The 22,056-nt window shown below is 38.6% G+C and overlaps 1 protein-coding gene across 1 annotated transcript in view; it reads left to right on the top strand.

Moving 5' to 3' along the window:
• Positions 1–22,056, top strand: part of HTT (huntingtin) — a gene marked incomplete in the record, with an annotated part of 1,068,170 nt that overhangs the window by 581,149 nt on the left and 464,965 nt on the right. The window contains 1 exon segment of the mRNA XM_053704193.1: positions 12,089–12,205. Coding sequence (XP_053560168.1) covers positions 12,089–12,205 — 117 coding nt within the window.

Below are 22,056 nucleotides of genomic sequence, written 5' to 3'. Positions count from 1 at the left end.
TGGTTGGCCAGGATTTTCGGAGTATTTTTTACTCTTTGCCACGGAGTGACCCATGTCATCTGGTCGTTAGCAGTGTGACTTGAGCTTCAAGGGTGGTTGGTTCATACCCAGCTGCTGGCGTTGAATGTCCAATTTCTGGTGTGCCTTAGGGTTGCATTATAATAATAATAATAATAATAACTAGTATTTATATAGCGCCTTTCTCCCAGTGGGACTCAAAGCGCTTTTTCAGCGCTCGCTCTCGGAATTAACCAAATTGGCAGCTGAATAGTAATAGTTGTTATTATTACCCAATTTAATGGTACTCATTTTATCGACCTCGGAAGGGTGAAGGGCTGAGTCGGCCCTGCCGGGATTTGAACCTGTGACCTTGGATCTTTTAAACAGGCTTTTTTGTAGTCAGGGCATTTACCAACTGAGCTACCTCACCAGCCTATTCTCCTGGTCAGCTTGCCAGTGTTCCTGTGGATTCCCTGCTCTGCAGGCGAATGTGTTGGCTGTGCCTCTGCTTGGCAAGCTACTTGTAGGGGGGTCCTTTTCTAGGACATCTGTGTTGGGAATTTCTCTTCCCATTAGCCAGTGACTTCGGGTCTTGAGGACAGTTGTTGCCCTTCCGGCATCATCCCTTTTCTTTAAAGGATAGTCTCCCTATGGAGATAGAGCCCTTACTTGGGGCTTCTCCTGGATGGGAGGCAGAAAGGTGGGATTGGTTCCCCCGGGGGTCTTGCTGGCTCCAAGCAGACTTGTTGGGCCTTTATTTGAATAGATCCTTAAGTCTATAGCTTTATTGTCTGTTTTCAGAGTCGGGTTGTACTTGTACTCTGTGGGGATGGCTGTGCTATCCTTACGCTCGTTCCTGTACCTGTTTCGGGATTCTTTTGTTCCCCTGTTTTGGATCCCTGAGGCTGGGTTGGTCCAGCTGGCTGTTGGTCTGCAGATCAGGATGGCTGAGCGGTCTATGGAGCTGCGTTCGGTCGCAGTTTCCTCTGGATGTGTGAGCTTTGTGGAGTCTATCCTGTTAGCTTAGTCTGCTAGGATATAGATTTTCCTTTCAACTGGCTCCATTGATTTCAGAAGAGAGTTTATTCTTTCTTCGGGTTCTGAGGGTATACTCTCCTTCTCCAGGGCCCTCGATTGAGGTTTTGTGTTCCCCTTTTAGGGACCTGTGCGTAGGTCCGCCACTTAGGTTGCCTGGAGCGTGCCCTCTGTCCAGGGGTTGCTTTTGCGGTCTGTTTCTTGCTTGACTGCTTCTTCTTCCTCGCAAGTATTCTCTGTGTCGTCCTGTTATGGACTCTGTGTTCTCAAACTTGGGGTTTCTCACCTGGCTGTATTACACACTTTTTCATGTTCAAATTCCTTGGTATTCTTGACACTGGGAAGACTTTGCCTCTTCAGTTGCTATTCGTGCTTGCAGGATGTTGGAGAGACGTCTGTTCTGTCTCTGTGCCCGGTCTTGTCCCTGGTTTTGCTTGCTATAGACATGGCCTCCTTTCCCTTTTTGGGCCCCTTTGGGTCTCTGTGAGCTGGTCTCACTCGTGGAGGTGTTCTTTTTTGTATTAGGGGACCTTTCGGTTTCCTTGGTTCTCCCTAGCCTGGTTCCCTTGGGGGTTTCAGCTGGTGTCTCCTTCATTTGTGGAGATGAGCGGTGGAGGACTGTTTGTACAGTGTCTCCTGGAGGACTGTTGGCTCAGTCGAGTCCGTTTGCGGTCTTTAGTTTGGCTTCTGGGCTAACTGCGAGTCTGTGTCATTGGGGCTTTCCCTCTTAAAGTTTTCTCAGCTTCGGACGAAGCTGGGTTTTTTTTATCGGGTAGAGGTTCAGGCTTGGTGCCCTCAGTATGGGCCGCCTAATGTACCCTCCCATCTTGGCATTCAGGTTCCTCTATAGCTTGGGTATTGTTTTCCCAAATGTAATGAATGCAGCTGTGGACAGCTCCCCACCCATAATTTTATGTGTGGGTGTCCTTATATTCTTCTGGCACCTTTCACCCTGATATTTCTTCTACTGTTCCTTGTTCCTCGGCAGAATGACCAGGGGATGAGGGGAGTGGGAGGAGTATTTGAGCCTTTGGCTGGGTTGTCTTTGCCTCCTCCTGGTGGCCAGGTTCTTATTTCCCAAAAGTAATGAATGCAGCTGTGGACTCTTTCCATCAGAAGAAAAGGAAATTATCAGGTAAGCATAATTTATGTTATTATTCTAAAAATTAAACCTTTGTGCAGAAAACCACAATTTAAATTGAGTCTTACTGCTAATAATTTAAATAATGATTTAAATACATTTGATTTAAATCAAATCCACCCCGATTAAAAGAACTAATGACGATTTTCACTGCAAAAACAACTAAATTCAACAGGGTTGTAAAACTGCATTCTGTTTCTTTTGTTTTTCTAAACTGTGATGTACTGTTGTTTTAGCATATACCAAGATCATATGTATAGAAAGACCAAAATGTGCTTTAGAACTGTAGATCTTGATTGTTGTCAGTAATTCTCAACCGTGGTGCCTGAAATACCCTGGGATGCTACTGTGTTTTGCTGAGAATGTCATACAGACTTGTAACTGAATTTATCCCAAATTAATTGTGCTTTGTTTTTATACATTGTGAAATGCCTGCATATACTACTTAGTTCAGATTTTGTATATTTTGTAAATTGTATTAAATGAATTTCGTCTTTTAGGTTTCATAAAAATTAATTTGTTTGCACATGAAATTCAAAAGTTCAGAAAATGATTGGGGGCTGCTGCAAAAGGTTATAAAACTGCCCCTGCATTAGTACAGTGTCATTGCAAGGTCATCAACCTAAGTCACTAGTGCCATATCAGCTGACGCGGCTTCTGGTGTTGCACTTGTCTAATTCCTGCTTGGCGTTTATGCAGCAGGAAAATAACAAAAACAATGTAAAGGTGAACAAAAAGAATATACTTTGAGAAACAGTCCCAAATATGTGGCTTGCAGATTCAAATGGTACCTCCAAGAAAAGAAAAAGGTTGCAAATAGTAAAGTCCTGCAACACACTGAGGTATGTAATAAAGGGTTAATGTACTTACATACTCAAGCTCTAGATATAAAGGCTCTTTGAGACTCCAAATGGAGACATAGAAATGGCACTCACAAAGACTAGAGTTAAAGTATTTGTTTATAAAAAGTTAGATATAATAGCCTAGTGGACTAATGGGTATTTGACCTATACATTTTATGTAAGGTATAGACCAAAAGGTCAGTGGATCGATCCCAGACAGGAATTGAAGAAATACAACTTTTTCTTTTAATTTTTTTTTTAATAAAATTTATCAAACGGTTTTATAAAATGTTTTTAAATATGTTTTGAGTATGTTTTAAATATGTTGTGTAACGTAATGATATGATCAATATGAATAGTATGTTTCATAACCAATACTTGTTAGATAGTTATCCATTTTGGGATAATAATATAACCGCAAATGATGAACTTTGGCATAACACCTGTTCCCATTAAATGGTCAATTATCCAGGAATCAATAAGAAGTTGACTTTACAGTTTAAAAAAACCCCAACGAGAGACAACGGATATCCTTGATAAAGCCAAGCAACGATTGGTGAAACGTATATCAGAGAACGCAGTGACGTCACCAAAAGGAGGAGACTTACCTTCTGAACCTAACTGCCTCATCTCAGAGACATTTTGTTATTGTAAAGGTCCGTGATAGTGAAGGTTCTTGCTATGGTGTATTCTCTATAAATAAGCCTGGCGATATCACTTTTTATAAATAAATATTTTAACTATACGTTGTGAGTGCCACTTCTATGTCTCCATTTGGAGTCTCAAAGAGCCTTTATATCTAGAGCTTGATGTTAAGCTCTAGAGTATGTGAGTACATTAACCCTTTATTACATACCTCATAGTGTGTTGCAGGGCTTCACTATTTGCCACATTTTTCTTTTGTTTGCGGTACCATTTGGATCTGCAAGCCATATATTTGGGACTATCTGTTTCTCAAAGTATATCCTTTGTGCACCTTCACATTGTTTTTGTTATTTTTATGTTGATTGTGATTTAGACAAGTTAATATATTGGTTTTTCAAATCAAAGTTTTTTATTAAGGTATTTAGTAATACAATATTCATATAATTTTCATGTTGGTGACACACTTTTTAGACCTACATCATTTTGCGACACAGTAATTCAGTTGTACTAGCAAACAGGAGGTTAAACTAACTTGTTTTAAGAGATACGGACACATACATAAATTCTATAATAACAAAATGTATTTAGTAACAGTTTAACACCACCAACAGTTACTTACTATTTTAATGGGATGTATGAGGTTGATGGGATGAACACAGTTTCTGTATATTTGGTGGACTATTAGATAAAGACACTCGCATTTTATCATCAAGCATTTTTAAGCTTATACTTCCTATCCATATATCAAGAGCAGGAACAGCAATGCACTACTGGGAGCTAGCTGCAAAAAACTAAATCACTTTGACTTATGACTTTAGCTCAGCGTTTAAGCTGCTGCCCTCAGAGCTCTGTGAGACCAACTAACTACTGCCCGCGCTGCAAACACACTGCTGTCCCACTCACTGATTACACGTGCAGTCAGGAGCCAATGTGCCGCGTATCGTAATAGTTTCAGTTCCCGCTAAGCTGCGCCAATAGGTTAAGATGATCTGTGACCCACTAGGTAATCAATCACGTCAACTACGTGCTATGCATAGCAGACAGACGGAAAGTCGGAAACCAAAAAAAACACACATTTAAAAAGAATTTTAAATTAAAAAAAACAATCGTGCTAAAGCAGGGACACACCTACACACTGCCGCTGACACACTAATGTGTCACAACACACTGTTTGGAAATCACTGCATTAGATGATAAAGTAAATGAGATAGTAAAATAATAATAAAAAATGTAATAGCATATGGAAGATTAGGGTATAAATAAAATAATAAAAGAGATGAATATTGGAATAATATTTAATAAAGTAAATAGTGGAAGTAAAGAATCATGGAAATAAGAGATGGAGGGGTGACTGGTGAGAGATTTTTACACTTAGGAACCCCCGGTGTCTAGTAGTTCCATGTATGAGCCCCTTTGGTTATTATGATTCACCTAAAAGGTATATGATGTCAGGGGACCATATACAACCCATAGTGGCGTAAACGTGTACTCAATGTGGTAATGCTCATAAGTAAGGAAGTGGATGGATGGGAATTATATAAGTTAAAGTGTTATAACCAAGTATAGCCAACATTGAGGGAAACCACACTCAAGCCTTCTTTTAGTGTCTCAAACAGTATTAACCCTAGGAATATATATGTGAAACAGATTGTGTACTAGTTTTATTTTTAGACGGGTGAGAGAGTGTCCTATTCTATAGGAATAATAAATATAGGATATTGTTGATGAGCGCTAGTTAAAGTCCGCCATCCCGGCCGCTGACAGCGGGATCCAACTGGCTTTATTAAAAATTCAGTGTAGTTCTTGCACCTAGGATATAGGCAATGCATACATATTACTACGAAAACCCAAGTAGGCTTACTATAGAGGGGTTAGCATTAATTTCATGAAGGACTCTGCTAGGGGTTATGCATTAATTAAATTCCCATCCATAATGTAAAACAGAGTGCATAGATATAAGCAGATATATCTCTCAGATACAACGCATGGAGCTGGATATATGGCAAATAAGGTAACGGGGGGCACACTAAAGGTTTAACTAAGGATGATTAGATGCGTGAGTATAGGCAGAATCTAATATGAAAACTGTGCCAGTTAATCATGTCTCATATAATAGAGAGAAAAGTTTGTGATTGCAATTAAAGTCTAAGGGAGAAGAGTCTCCAAAAAATGGTCCCCAATATGTGGACGATATCTTATAAGTTGAAATAGAGACTAACTAATAAGTTTCATATTATAACCTCTTATATAAAACAGCAGGTGTCTGAAAATCTCTAGGAAAACAGGCCTCGGGTCTGGTGTATTATTTGTTTTTTATTATTATAATTTTATATTTCTTTCATGTAATTAGCAAGAGTTCATGAGCTAGTGACGTATGGGATATACATTCCTACCAGGAGGGGCAAAGTTTCCCAAACCTCAAAATGCCTATAAATACACCCCTCACCACACCCACAAATCAGTTTTTACAAACTTTGCCTCCTATGGAGGTGGTGAAGTAAGTTTGTGCTAGATTCTACGTTGATATGCGCTCCGCAGCAGGTTGGAGCCCGGTTTTCCTCTCAGCGTGCAGTGAATGTCAGAGGGATGTGAGGAGAGTATTGCCTATTTGAATTCAATGATCTCCTTCTACGGGGTCTATTTCATAGGTTCTCTGTTATCGGTCGTAGAGATTCATCTCTTACCTCCCTTTTCAGATCGACGATATACTCTTATATATACCATTACCTCTACTGATTCTCGTTTCAGTACTGGTTTGGCTTTCTACTACGTGTAGATGAGTGTCCTGGGGTAAGTAAGTCTTATTTTCTGTGACACTCTAAGCTATGGTTGGGCACTTTTATATAAAGTTCTAAATATATGTATTCAAACATTTATTTGCCTTGACTCAGGATGTTCAACGTTCCTTATTTCAGACAGTCAGTTTCATATTTGGGATAATGCATATGAATTTATCATTTTTTCTTACCTTAAAATTGACTTTTTTTCCTGTGGGCTGTTAGGCTCGCGGGGGCTGAAAATGCTTCATTTTATTGCGTCATTCTTGGCGCAGACTTTTTTGGCGCAAAAATATTTTTCTATTTCCGGCGTCATACGTGTCGCCGGAAGTTGCGTCATCTTTTTTACTTTTTTGCGCCAAAGGTGTCGGCGTTCCGGATGTGGCGTCATTTTTGGCGCTAAAAAATATGGGCGTCATTATTGTCTCCACATTATTTAAGTCTCATTATTTATTGCTTCTGGTTGCTAGAAGCTTGTTCACTGGCATTTTTTCCCATTCCTGAAACTGTCATTTAAGGAATTTGATCAATTTTGCTTTATATGTTGTTTTTTCTATTACATATTGCAAGATGTCCCAGATTGACCCTGAGTCAGAAGATACTATTGGAAAATCACTGCCTGGTGCTGGATCTACCAAAGTTAAGTGTATCTGCTGTAAACTTGTGGTATCTGTTCCTCCAGCTGTTGTTTGTAATGAATGTCATGACAAACTTGTTAATGCAGATAATATTTCCTTTAGTAATACTACATTACCTGTTGTTGTTCCATCAACATCTAATACTAGTGTTCCTGTTGAAATAAGAGATTTTGTGTCTAAATCCATTAAGACGGCTATGTCTGTTATTCCTCCTTCTAGTAAACGTAAAAGGTCTTTTAAAACTTCTCATTTTTCAGATGAATTTTTAAATGAACATCATCATTCTGATTCTGATAGTGGTTCCTCTGGTTCAGAGGATTCTGTCTCAGAGGTTGATGCTGATAAATCTTCATACTTATTCAAAATGGAATTTATTCGTTCTTTACTTAAAGAGGTTTTAATTGCATTAGAAATAGAGGATTCTGGTCCTCTTGATACTAAATCTAAATGTTTAAATAAGGTTTTTAAATCTCCTGTAGTTATTCCAGAAGTTTTTCCTGTCCCTGATGCTATTTCTGAAGTAATCTCCAGGGAATGGAATAATTTGGGTAATTCATTTACTCCTTCCAAACGTTTTAAGCAATTATATCCTGTGCCATCTGACAGATTAGAGTTTTGGGACAAAATCCCTAAAGTTGATGGGGCTATCTCTACTCTTGCTAAACATTCTACTATTCCTACGGCAGATAGTACTTCCTTTAAAGATCCTTTAGATAGGAAAATTGAATCCTTTCTAAGAAAAGCTTACTTATTTTCAGGTAATCTTCTTAGACCTGCTATATCTTTAGCTGATGTTGCTGCAGCTTAAACTTTTTGGTTAGAAGCTTTAGCGCAACAAGTAACAGATCATAATTCTCATAGCATTGTTAATCTTCTTCAACATGTTAATAACTTTATTTGTGATGCCATCTTTGATATCATTAGAGTTGATGTCAGGTATATGTCTCTAGCTATTTTAGCTAGAAGAGCTTTATGGCTTAAGACTTGGAATGCTGATATGTCTTCTAAGTCAACTTTGCTTTCCCTTTCTTTCCAGGGTAATAAATTATTTGGTTCTCAGTTGGATTCTATTATCTCAACTATTACTGGGGGGAAAGGAACTTTTTTACCACAGGATAAAAAATCTAAAGGTAAATTTAGGTCTAATAATCGTTTTCGTTCCTTTCGTCACAATAAGGAACAAAAGCCTGATCCTTCATCCACAGGAGCGGTATCAGTTTGGAAACCATCTCCATTCTGGAATAAATCCATGCCTTTTAGAAAACCAAAGCCAGCTCCCAAGTCCACATGAAGGTGCGGCCCTCATTCCAGCTCAGCTGGTAGGGGGCAGATTACGATTTTTCAAAGAAATTTGGATCAATTCAATTCACAATCTTTGGATTCAGAACATTGTTTCAGAAGGGTACAGAATTGGCTTCAAAATAAGGCCTCCTGCAAAGAGATTTTTTCTTTCCCGTGTCCCAGTAAATCCAGTGAAGGCTCAAGCATTTCTGAAATGTGTTTCAGATCTAGAGTTGGCTGGAGTAATTATGCCAGTTCCAGTTCTGGAACAGGGACTGGGGTTTTATTCAAATCTCTTCATTGTACCAAAGAAGGAGAATTCCTTCAGACCAGTTCTGGATCTAAAAATATTGAATCGTTATGTAAGGATACCAACATTCAAAATGGTAACTATAAGGACTATCCTGCCTTTTGTTCAGCAAGGGCATTATATGTCCACAATAGATTTACAGGATGCATATCTGCATATTCCGATTCATCCAGATCACTATCAGTTTCTGAGATTCTCTTTCCTAGACAAGCATTACCAGTTTGTGGCTCTGCCGTTTGGCCTAGCAACAGCTCCAAGAATTTTTACAAAGGTTCTTGGTGCCATTCTGTCTGTAATCAGAGAACAGGGTATTGTGGTATTTCCTTATTTGGACGATATCTTGGTACTTGCTCAGTCTTCACATTTAGCAGAATCTCATACGAATCGACTCGTATTGTTTCTTCGAGATCATGGTTGGAGGATCAATTTGCCAAAAAGTTCATTGATTCCTCAGACAAGGGTAACCTTTTTAGGTTTCCAGATAGATTCAGTGTCCATGACTCTGTCTCTGACAGACAAGAGACGTCTAAAATTGGTTTCAGCCTGTCGAAACCTTCAGTCTCAATCATTCCCTTCGGTAGCCTTATGCATGGAAATTCTAGGTCTTATGACTGCTGCATCGGACGCGATCCCCTTTGCTCGTTTTCACATGCGACCTCTTCAGCTCTGTATGCTGAACCAGTGGTGCAGGGATTTCACAAAGATACCTCAATTGATATCTTTAAAACCATTTGTACGACTCTCTGACGTGGTGGACAGATCACCAATGTTTAGTTCAGGGGGCTTCTTTTGTTCTTCCAACCTGGACTGTGATTTCAACAGATGCAAGTCTGACAGGTTGGGGAGCAGTTTGGGGGTCTCTGACCGCACAAGGAGTTTGGGAATCTCAGGAGGTGAGATTACCAATCAATATTTTGGAACTCCGTGCAATTTTCAGAGCTCTTCAGTCATGGCCTCTTCTAAAGAGAGAATCGTTCATTTGTTTTCAGACAGACAATGTCACAACTGTGGCATATATCAATCATCAAGGAGGGACTCACAGTCCTCTGGCAATGAAAGAAGTATCTCGAATTCTGGTTTGGGCGGAATCCAGCTCCTGTCTAATTTCTGAGGTTCATATCCCAGGTATAGACAATTGGGAAGCGGATTATCTCAGCCGCCAAACGTTACATCCGGGCGAATGGTCTCTTCACCCAGAGGTATTTCTTCAGATTGTTCAAATGTGGGGACTTCCAGAAATAGATCTGATGGCTTCTCATCTAAACAAGAAACTTCCCAGGTATCTGTCCAGATCCAGGGATCCTCAAGCGGAAGCAGTGGATGCATTGTCACTTCCTTGGAAGTATCATCCTGCCTATATCTTTCCGCCTCTAGTTCTTCTTCCAAGAGTAATATCCAAGATTTTGAAGGAATGCTCGTTTGTTCTGCTGGTGGCTCCAGCATGGCCTCATAGGTTTTGGTATGCAGATCTTGTCCGGATGGCCTCTTGCCAACCGTGGACTCTTCCGTTAAGACCAGACCTTCTGTCGCAAGGTCCTTTTTTCCATCAGGATCTCAAATCCTTAAATTTAAAGGTATGGAGATTGAACGCTTGATTCTTAGTCAAAGAGGTTTCTCTGACTCTGTGATTAATACTATGTTACAGGCTCGTAAATCTGTATCTAGGAAGATATATTATAGAGTCTGGAAGACTTACATTTCTTGGTGTCTTTCTCATCATTTTTCCTGGAATTCTTTTAGAATTCCGAGAATTTTACAGTTTCTTCAGGATGGTTTGGATAAAGGTTTGTCTGCAAGTTCCTTGAAAGGACAAATCTCTGCTCTTTCTGTTCTTTTTCACAGAAAGATTGCTAATCTTCCTGATATTCATTGTTTTGTACAAGCTTTGGTTCGTATAAAACCTGTCATTAAGTCAATTTCTCCTCCTTGGAGTTTGAATTTGGTTCTGGGGGCTCTTCAAGCTCCTCCATTTGAACCTATGCATTCATTGGACATTAAATTACTTTCTTGGAAAGTTTTGTTTCTTTTGGCCATCTCTTCTGCTAGAAGAGTTTCTGAATTATCTGCTCTTTCTTGTGAGTCTCCTTTTCTGATTTTTCATCAGGATAAGGCGGTGTTGCGAACTTCTTTTCAATTCTTACCTAAGGTTGTGAATTCTAACAACATTAGTAGAGAAATTGTGGTTCCTTCATTATGTCCTAATCCTAAGAATTCTAAGGAGAAATCATTGCATTCTTTTGATGTAGTTAGAGCTTTGAAATATTATGTTGAAGCTACTAAGAATTTCCGAAAGACTTCTAGTCTTTTTGTTATCTTTTCTGGTTCTAGGAAAGGTCAGAAGGCCTCTGCCATTTCTTTGGCATCTTGGTTGAAATCTTTAATTCATCATGCTTATGTCGAGTCGGGTAAAACTCCGCCTCAAAGGATTACAGCTCATTCTACTAGGTCAGTTTCTACTTCCTGGGCTTTTAGGAATGAAGCTTCTGTTGATCAGATTTGCAAAGCAGCAACTTGGTCTTCTTTGCATACTTTTACTAAATTCTACCATTTTGATGTGTTTTCTTCTTCTGAAGCAGTTTTTGGTAGAAAAGTACTTCAGGCAGCTGTTTTCAGTTTGATTCTTCTGCTTATAGTTTCAGTTTTTTTCATTATAAGATTTAAACTTTATTTTGGGTGTGGATTATTTTCAGCAGAATTGTCTGTCTTTATTTTATCCCTCCCTCTCTAGTGACTCTTGCGTGGAAAGATCCACATCTTGGGTAGTCATTATCCCATACGTCACTAGCTCATGGACTCTTGCTAATTACATGAAAGAAAACATAATTTATGTAAGAACTTACCTGATAAATTCATTTCTTTCATATTAGCAAGAGTCCATGAGGCCCACCCTTTTTGTGGTGGTTATGATTTTTTTGTATAAAGCACAATTATTCCAATTCCTTATTTTTTTATGCTTTCACACTTTTTTCTTATCACCCCACTTCTTGGCTATTCGTTAAACTGATTTGTGGGTGTGGTGAGGGGTGTATTTATAGGCATTTTGAGGTTTCGGAAACTTTGCCCCTCCTGGTAGGAATGTATATCCCATACGTCACTAGCTCATGGACTCTTGCTAATATGAAAGAAATGAATTTATCAGGTAAGTTCTTACATAAATTATGTTTTTTATTAACATTAACAATATTTACATTTGATTAATTTTTAAATCTAAAAATTTCAAACTGGTATGCTGTGTCACTTTATAGTACTTCAGCACAATACTCGTTGACGACCCTTAGCCTGTACAATATTATAATGACATTCTGAAAAGAATGTGTAGTGTGCACACATTTGTTTTTATAATAAATGTTGAATGTGTTTGTATTTGTTGGTAATTAAGAAAATTAAGCAGGAGGATGCCATTGTTTTCTGTTTCATAGGTTCTGGAGATGTTCATATTGGTACTGCAGCAGTGTCACAAAGAGAATGAAGATAAGTGGAAAAGACTATCCCGACAGATTGCAGACGTTGTTCTTCCAATGCTCTCTAGACAACACGTACGTTTAATGTAAAAAAGCTCTTAATTAATGTAAAAAAGTGCCTTTTTCCTCCTCTTAGTGGTCAGGTGGGTAATTCCAACATGTAATGTCTTGTGGGCTCTCCCCATCATGAAATAAATCATTTTATCATGTAAGCATATTTTTCTTTCATGTAATTAACAAGAGTCCATGAGCTAGTGACGTATGGGATATACATTCCTACCAGGAGGGGCAAAGTTTCCCAAACCTTAAAATGCCTATAAATACACCCCTCACCACACCCACAAATCAGTTTTTACAAACTTTGCCTCCAAGGGAGGTGGTGAAGTAAGTTTGTGCTAGATTCTACGTTGATATGCGCTCCGCAGCAAGTTGGAGCCCGGTTTTCCTCTCAGCGTGCAGTGAATGTCAGAGGGATGTGAGGAGAGTATTGCCTATTGAATGCAGTGATCTCCTTCTACGGGGTCTATTTCATAAGGTTCTCTGTTATCGGTCGTAGAGATTCATCTCTTACCTCCCTTTTCAGATCGACGATATACTCTTATATTTACCATTTCCTCTACTGATTCTCGTTTCAGTACTGGTTTGGCTTTCTACAAACATGTAGATGAGTGTCCTGGGGTAAGTAAGTCTTATTTTCTGTGACACTCTAAGCTATGGTTGGGCACTTTATTTATAAAGTTCTAAATATATGTATTCAAACATTTATTTGCCTTGACTCAGAATGTTCAACTTTCCTTATTTCCAGACAGTCAGTTTCATATTTGGGATTATGCTTTAATTATCATATTTTTCTTACCTCAAAAATTTGACTTTTTTCCCTGTGGGCTGTTAGGCTCGCGGGGGCTGAAAATGCTTCATTTTATTGCGTCATTCTTGGCGCGGACTTTTTTGGCGCAAAAATTCATTTCCGTTTCCGGCGTCATATGTGTCGCCGGAAGTTGCGTCATTTTTTGACGTTATTTTGCGCCAAAAATGTCGGCGTTCCGGATGTGGCGTCATTTTTGGCGCCAAAAGCATTTAGGCGCCAAATAATGTGGGCGTCTTATTTGGCGCCAAAAAATATGGGCGTCGCTTTTGTCTCCACATTATTTCAGTCTCATTTTTCATTTGCTTCTGGTTGCTAGAAGCTTGATGTTTGGCATTTTTTTCCCATTCCTGAAACTGTCTTATAAGGAATTTGATCTATTTTGCTTTATATGTTGTTTTTTCTCTTACATATTGCAAGATGTCTCACGTTGCATCTGAGCCAGAAGATACTACAGGAAAACCTCTGCCTGCTGGATCTACCAAAGCTAAGTGTATCTGCTGTAAACTTTTGGTAGCTATTCCTCCAGCTGTTGTTTGTATTAAATGTCATGACAAACTTGTTAATGCAGATAATATTTCCTTTAGTGATGTACCATTGCCTGTTGCAGTTCCCTCAACATCTAAGGTGCAGAATGTTCCTGATAACATAAGAGATTTTGTTTCTGAATCCATAAAGAAGGCTTTGTCTGTTATTTCTCCTTCTAGTAAACGTAAAAAGTCTTTTAAATCTTCTCTCTCTACAGATGAATTTTTAAATGAACACCATCATTCTGATTCTTTGGACTCTTCTGGTTCAGAGGATTCTGTCTCAGAGATTGATGCTGATAAATCTTCATATTTATTTAAGATGGAATTTATTCGCTCTTTACTTAAAGAAGTACTAATTGCTTTAGAAATAGAGGATTCTAGTCCTCTTGATACTAATTCTATACGTTTGGATAAGGTTTTTAAAGCTCCTGCGGTTATTCCAGAAGTCTTTCCTGTTCCTAATGCTATTTCTGCAGTAATTGCTAAGGAATGGGATAGATTGGGTAATTCATTTACTCCTTCTAAACGTTTTAAGCAATTATATCCTGTTCCGCCTGACAGATTAGAATTTTGGGACAAAATCCCTAAAGTTGATGGGGCTATTTCTACCCTTGCTAAACGTACTACCATTCCTACGTCAGATGGTACCTCGTTTAAGGATCCTTTAGATAGAAAAATTGAATCTTTTCTAAGAAAAGCTTATCTATGTTCAGGTAATCTTCTTAGACCTGCTATATCATTGGCTGATGTTGCTGCAGCTTCAACTTTTTGGTTGGAAACTCTAGCGCAACAAGTAACAAATCGTGATTCTCATGATATTATTATTCTTCTCCAGCATGCTAATAATTTCATCTGTGATGCCATTTTTGATATTATTAGAGTTGATGTTAGATTTATGTCTCTGGCTATCTTAGCCAGAAGAGCTTTATGGCTTAAGACTTGGAATGCTGATATGGCTTCTAAATCAACTCTACTTTCCATTTCTTTCCAGGGAAACAAATTATTTGGTTCTCAGTTGGATTCTATTATTTCAACTGTTACTGGTGGGAAAGGAACTTTTTTACCACAGGATAAAAAGTCTAAAGGTAAAAACAGGGCTAACAATCGTTTTCGTTCCTTTCGTTTCAACAAAGAACAAAAGCCTGATCCTTCGTCCTCAGGAGCAGTTTCAGTTTGGAAACCATCTCCAGTCTGGAATAAATCCAAGCCTGCTAGAAAGGCAAAGCCTGCTTCTAAGTTCACATGAAGGTACGGCCCTCATTCCAGTTCAGCTGGTAGGGGGCAGGTTACGTTTTTTCAAAGAAATTTGGATCAGTTCTGTTCACAATCTTTGGATTCAGAACATTGTTTCAGAAGGGTACAGAATTGGTTTCAAGATGAGACCTCCTGCAAAGAGATTTTTTCTTTCCCATGTCCCAGTAAATCCAGTGAAAGCTCAAGCATTTCTGAATTGTGTTTCAGATCTAGAGTTGGCTGGAGTAATTATGCCAGTTCCAGTTCCGGAACAGGGGATGGGGTTTTATTCAAATCTCTTCATTGTACCAAAGAAGGAGAATTCCTTCAGACCAGTTCTGGATCTAAAATTATTGAATCGTTATGTAAGGATACCAACGTTCAAGATGGTAACTGTAAGGACTATATTGCCTTTTGTTCAGCAAGGGAATTATATGTCCACAATAGATTTACAGGATGCATATCTGCATATTCCGATTCATCCAGATCATTATCAGTTCCTGAGATTCTCTTTTCTAGACAAGCATTACCAATTTGTGGCTCTACCGTTTGGCCTTGCTACAGCTCCAAGAATTTTCACAAAGATTCTCGGTGCCCTTCTGTCTGTAATCAGAGAACAGGGTATTGTGGTATTTCCTTATTTGGACGATATCTTGGTACTTGCTCCGTCTTTACATTTAGCAGAGTCTCATACGAATCGACTTGTGTTGTTTCTTCAAGATCATGGTTGGAGGATCAATTTACCAAAAAGTTCTTTGATTCCTCAAACAAGGGTAACCTTTCTGGGTTTCCAGATAGATTCAGTGTCCATGACTTTGTCTTTAACAGACAAGAGACGTCTAAAATTGATTACAGCCTGTCGAAACCTTCAGTCTCAATCATTCCCTTCGGTAGCCTTATGCATGGAAATTCTAGGTCTTATGACTGCTGCATCGGACGCGATCCCCTTTGCTCGTTTTCACATGCGACCTCTTCAGCTCTGTATGCTGAACCAATGGTGCAGGGATTACACGAAGATATATCAATTAATATCTTTAAAACCGATTGTTCGGCACTCTCTAACGTGGTGGACAGATCACCATCGTTTAATTCAGGGGGCTTCTTTTGTTCTTCCGACCTGGACTGTAATTTCAACAGATGCAAGTCTCACAGGTTGGGGAGCTGTGTGGGGATCTCTGACGGCACAAGGAGTTTGGGAATCTCAGGAGGTGAGATTACCGATCAATATCTTGGAACTCCGTGCAGTTTTCAGAGCTCTTCAGTTTTGGCCTCTTCTGAAGAGAGAATCGTTCATTTGTTTTCAGACAGACAATGTCACAACTGTGGCATACATCAATCATCAAGGAGGGACTCACAGTCCTCTGGCTATGAAAGAAGTATCTCGAATTTTGGTTTGGGCGGAATCCAGCTCCTGTCTAATCTCTGCGGTTCATATCCCAGGTGTAGACAATTGGGAAGCGGATTATCTCAGTCGCCAAACGTTGCATCCGGGCGAATGGTCTCTTCACCCAGAGGTATTTCTTCAGATTGTTCAAATGTGGGGGCTCCCAGAGATAGATCTGATGGCCTCTCATCTAAACAAGAAACTTCCCAGGTATCTGTCCAGATCCCGGGATCCTCAGGCGGAGGCAGTGGATGCATTATCACTTCCTTGAAAGTATCATCCTGCCTATATCTTTCCGCCTCTAGTTCTTCTTCCAAGAGTAATCTCCAAGATTCTGAGGGAATGCTCGTTTGTTCTGCTAATAGCTCCGGCATGGCCTCACAGGTTTTGGTATGCGGATCTTGTCCGGATGGCATCTTGCCAACCATGGACTCTTCCGTTAAGACCAGACCTTCTGTCTCAAGGTCCTTTTTTCCATCCGGATCTGAAATCCTTAAATTTAAAGGTATGGAGATTGAACGCTTGATTCTTGGTCATAGAGGTTTCTCTGACTCCGTGATTAATACTATGTTACAGGCTCGTAAATCTGTATCTCGAGAGATATATTATAGAGTCTGGAAGACTTATATTTCTTGGTGTCTTTCTCATCATTTTTCTTGGCATTCTTTTAGAATACCGAGAATTTTACAGTTTCTTCAGGATGGTTTAGATAAGGGTTTGTCCGCGAGTTCTTTGAAAGGACAAATCTCCGCTCTTTCTGTTCTTTTTCACAGAAAGATTGCTATTCTTCCTGATATTCATTGTTTTGTACAAGCTTTGGTTCGTATAAAACCTGTCATTAAGTCAATTTCTCCTCCATGGAGTTTGAATTTGGTTTTGGGAGCTCTTCAAGCTCCTCCGTTTGAACCTATGCATTCATTGGACATTAAATTACTTTCTTGGAAAGTTTTGTTCCTTTTGGCCATCTCTTCTGCTAGAAGAGTTTCTGAATTATCTGCTCTTTCGTGTGAGTCTCCTTTTCTGATTTTTCATCAGGATAAGGCGGTGTTGCGAACTTCTTTTGAATTTTTACCTAAAGTTGTGAATTCCAACAACATTAGTAGAGAAATTGTGGTTCCTTCATTATGTCCTAATCCTAAGAATTCTAAGGAGAAATCATTGCATTCTTTGGATGTTGTTAGAGCTTTGAAATATTATGTTGAAGCTACGAAATCTTTCCGTAAGACTTCTAGTCTATTTGTTATCTTTTCCGGTTCTAGGAAAGGCCAGAAAGCTTCTGCCATTTCTTTGGCATCTTGGTTGAAATCTTTAATTCATCTTGCCTATGTTGAGTCGGGTAAAATTCCGCCTCAAAGATTTACAGCTCATTCTACTAGGTCAGTTTCTACTTCCTGGGCGTTTAGGAATGAAGCTTCGGTTGACCAGATCTGCAAAGCAGCAACTTGGTCCTCTTTGCATACTTTTACTAAATTCTACCATTTTGATGTATTTTCTTCTTCTGAAGCAGTTTTTGGTAGAAAAGTTCTTCAGGCAGCGATTTCAGTTTGAATCTTCTGCTTATGTTTTTTGTTAAACTTTATTTTGGGTGTGGATTATTTTCAGCAGGAATTGGCTGTCTTTATTTTATCCCTCCCTCTCTAGTGACTCTTGTGTGGAAAGATCCACATCTTGGGTAGTCATTATCCCATACGTCACTAGCTCATGGACTCTTGTTAATTACATGAAAGAAAACATAATTTATGTAAGAACTTACCTGATAAATTCATTTATTTCATATTAACAAGAGTCCATGAGGCCCACCCTTTTTTGTGGTGGTTATGATTTTTTTGTATAAAGCACAATTATTCCAATTCCTTATTTTATATGCTTCGCACTTTTTTTCTTATCACCCCACTTCTTGGCTATTCGTTAAACTGATTTGTGGGTGTGGTGAGGGGTGTATTTATAGGCATTTTAAGGTTTGGGAAACTTTGCCCCTCCTGGTAGGAATGTATATCCCATACGTCACTAGCTCATGGACTCTTGTTAATATGAAAGAAATGAATTTATCAGGTAAGTTCTTACATAAATTATGTTTTTTTTTTCTGTTTTAGTATCCATATTGTCCTGAAAGGGACACGAAATTGACATTTTTTTTCTTTTTTTCGTAATTTTAAAGAACATGCAATTTTAAACAACTTTCCAGTTTACTTCCATTTTCTAATTTGCTTTATTCTCATGATATCCTTTGTTGAAAATCATATATAAATAAGCTCAGTAGCTGCTGTTTGTGGCTGTGCATAAATGTCTCGTGTGATTGGCTCACCCATGTTCTTTGCTATTTCTTCGACAAAGGATATCTAAAGAATGAAGCAAATTAGATAATAGAAGTAAATTGGAATGTTGTTTAAAATTGTATTATCTGAATCATAAAAGGAACATTTTTGGGTGTCGTCCCTTTAATGCGTAAGTTGGTTCTTATTAATGCTTTGTATGACATTTCCATACCTCCCAACATTTCAAAATTCAAAAGAGGGACACCCCCCCCTGCAAAAATTTAAAAGGGGCGGGGCTTAAAAGATCATATGACCAAAGTAAAATAAATAAAATTCTAAATTAAGTTATATCTTTTAATACTCTTAGGCAGCAAATCAAACACAAGCTCAAACCACTGGTATAGCTATGTGAGCTCTGTGTTTAATTAACCTTTGCAGAGACAGTGCTAAATATTTTTATCTTAATTGGACATTTAATAAAAGATTCTTTAAAACTGCTCTCTGCATTCCCCATTAGTATTTTAGATTCTGGCCTTTAAAGTTAGCAAAAATGCACAGTAACACACTACATAGCATATACTTACATATGCAGATACACACACACACACTACATAGCATACACTTATACATGCAGACACACGCACACTACATAGCTTACACTTATACATACAGATACACACTACACAGCATACACCTATACATGCAGACACACACACACTTATACAAATAGATGCACACACACACACACTGCACAGCATACACTTATACATGCAGATACACACACACACTTATACATACAGATACACATGCACACACACTACACAGCATACACTTATAAATGCAGATACACACACACACTTATACATACAGATACACACACACACTACACAGCATACACTTATACATGCAGATACACACACACTTATACAAACAGATACACACACACACACACACTGCACAGCATACACTTATACATGCAGATAAACACACACACTTATACATGCAGATAAACACACACACTTATACATGCAGATACACATACACACACACAGTACACAGCATACACTTATACATACAGATACACACACACACACTAAACAGCATACACTTATACATGCAGATACACACACACTTATAAATACAGATACACACACTTATACATACAGATACACAAACACACTACACAGCATACACTTATACATGCAGATATACACACACACACACACATTACATAGCATACACTTATACATGCAGATACGCACACACACACACACTACATAGCATACACTTACACATGCAGATACACACACACTACATAGCTTGCACTTATACATGCAGATACACACACACACACACACTACACAACATACACTTATACATGCAGATACACACACACACTACATAGCATACACTTATACATGCAGATACACACACACTACATTGCATAAACTTACACATGCAGACACACACTACATATTATACACTTATACAGGCAGACGCACACACACTACATAGCATACACATATACATACAGATACACACACACACTACACAGCATACACTTATACATGCAGATACACACACTTCATAGCTTACATTAATACATGCAGACACACTCACTACATAGCCTACACTTATACATACAGATACACACACACACACTACACAGCTGACACTTATAGATGCAGATACACACACATACACACTTATAGATTTCTATAAGTGTTTGCAGCAATACTTTTTAACAGATACACTTATCTAACACCTGTTAAATTGTCCCAATCTAAAGAAGAACACTGTATACTGTATTCTTACTGGAAAATTTCTTCATATTCAGAGTGACAAACATTTCTTTCATATAGGGGGCGAGATTCTACAAACTGTTACATATGGGATATACATTCCTACCATTAGGAGGCAAAGTTTCCAAAACTCCAAAAAGCCTATTAAAACCCCTCCCACCTCACTCATACCTTACTTTTTACTTTTTCTCAGTTGGAGGTGGTTGAAGTATGATGATGTGATTGATTTCTTCAGTGAAAGGCGCTCTAGATCATATTAACCCCTTAATGACCGGACCATTTTTCAATTTTCTTACCCTTAATGACAATGGCTATTTTTACATTTCTGCGGTGTTTGTGTTTAGCTGTAATTTTCCTCTTACTCGTTTACTGTACCCACACATATTATATACCGTTTTTCTCGCCATTAAATGGACTTTCTAAAGATACCATTATTTTCATCATATCTTATAATTTCCTATAAAAAAAATATAAAATATGAGGAAAAAATTGAAAAAAACACACTTTTTCTAACTTTGACACCCAAAATCTGTTACACATCTACAATCACCAAAAAACACCTATGCTAAATAGTTTCTAAATTTTGTCCTGAGTTTAGAAATACCCAATGTTTACATGTTCTTTACTTTTTTTGCAAGTTATAGGGCCATAAATACAAGTAGCACTTTGCTATTTCCAAACAACTTTTTTTCAAAATTAGCGCTAGTTACATTGGAACCCTGATATCTGTCAGGAATACCTGAATATCCCTTGACATGTATATATTTTTTTTTAGAAGACAACCCAAAGTATTGATCTAGGCCCATTTTGGTATATTTCATGCCACCATTTCACCGCCAAATGTCATCAAATAAAAAAAAAAAGTTCACTTTTTCACAAATTTTGTCACAAACTTTAGGTTTCCCACTGAAATTATTTACAAACAGCTTGTGCAATTAAGGCACAAATGGTTGTAAATGCTTCTTTGGGATCCCCTTTGTTCAGAAAACAGAATTTATGTTTACCTGATAAATTTCTTTCTCCAACGGTGTGTCCGGTCCACGGCGTCATCCTTACTTGTGGGATATTCTCTTCCCCAACAGGAAATGGCAAAGAGCCCAGCAAAGCTGGTCACATGATCCCTCCTAGGCTCCGCCTACCCCAGTCATTCGACCGACGTTAAGGAGGAATATTTGCATAGGAGAAACCATATGGTACCGTGGTGACTGTAGTTAAAGAAAATAAAATATCAGACCTGATTAAAAAAAAACCAGGGCGGGCCGTGGACCGGACACACCCGTGGAGAAAAAAAATTATCAGGTAAACATAAATTCTGTTTTCTCCAACATAGGTGTGTCCGGTCCACGGCGTCATCCTTACTTGTGGGAACCAATACCAAAGCTTTAGGACACGGATGAAGGGAGGGAGCAAATCAGGTCACCTAAATGGAAGGCACCACGGCTTGCAAAACCTTTCTCCCAAAAATAGCCTCAGAAGAAGCAAAAGTATCAAACTTGTAAAATTTGGTAAAAGTGTGCAGTGAAGACCAAGTCGCTGCCCTACATATCTGATCAACAGAAGCCTCGTTCTTGAAGGCCCATGTGGAAGCCACAGCCCTAGTGGAATGAGCTGTGATTCTTTCGGGAGGCTGCCGTCCGGCAGTCTCGTAAGCCAATCTGATGATGCTTTTAATCCAAAAGGAGAGAGAGGTAGAAGTTGCTTTTTGACCTCTCCTTTTACCTGAATAAACAACAAACAAGGAAGATGTTTGTCTAAAATCCTTTGTAGCATCTAAATAGAATTTCAGAGCGCGAACAACATCCAAATTGTGCAACAAACGTTCCTTCTTTGAAACTGGTTTTGGACACAGAGAAGGTA

This window comes from Bombina bombina, chromosome 2, assembly GCF_027579735.1.
Source record: "Bombina bombina isolate aBomBom1 chromosome 2, aBomBom1.pri, whole genome shotgun sequence".
Lineage (NCBI taxonomy): Eukaryota > Metazoa > Chordata > Amphibia > Anura > Bombinatoridae > Bombina > Bombina bombina.
Note: the sequence above shows the minus strand (reverse complement) of the source record. Positions and strands in the feature narration are given on the sequence as shown.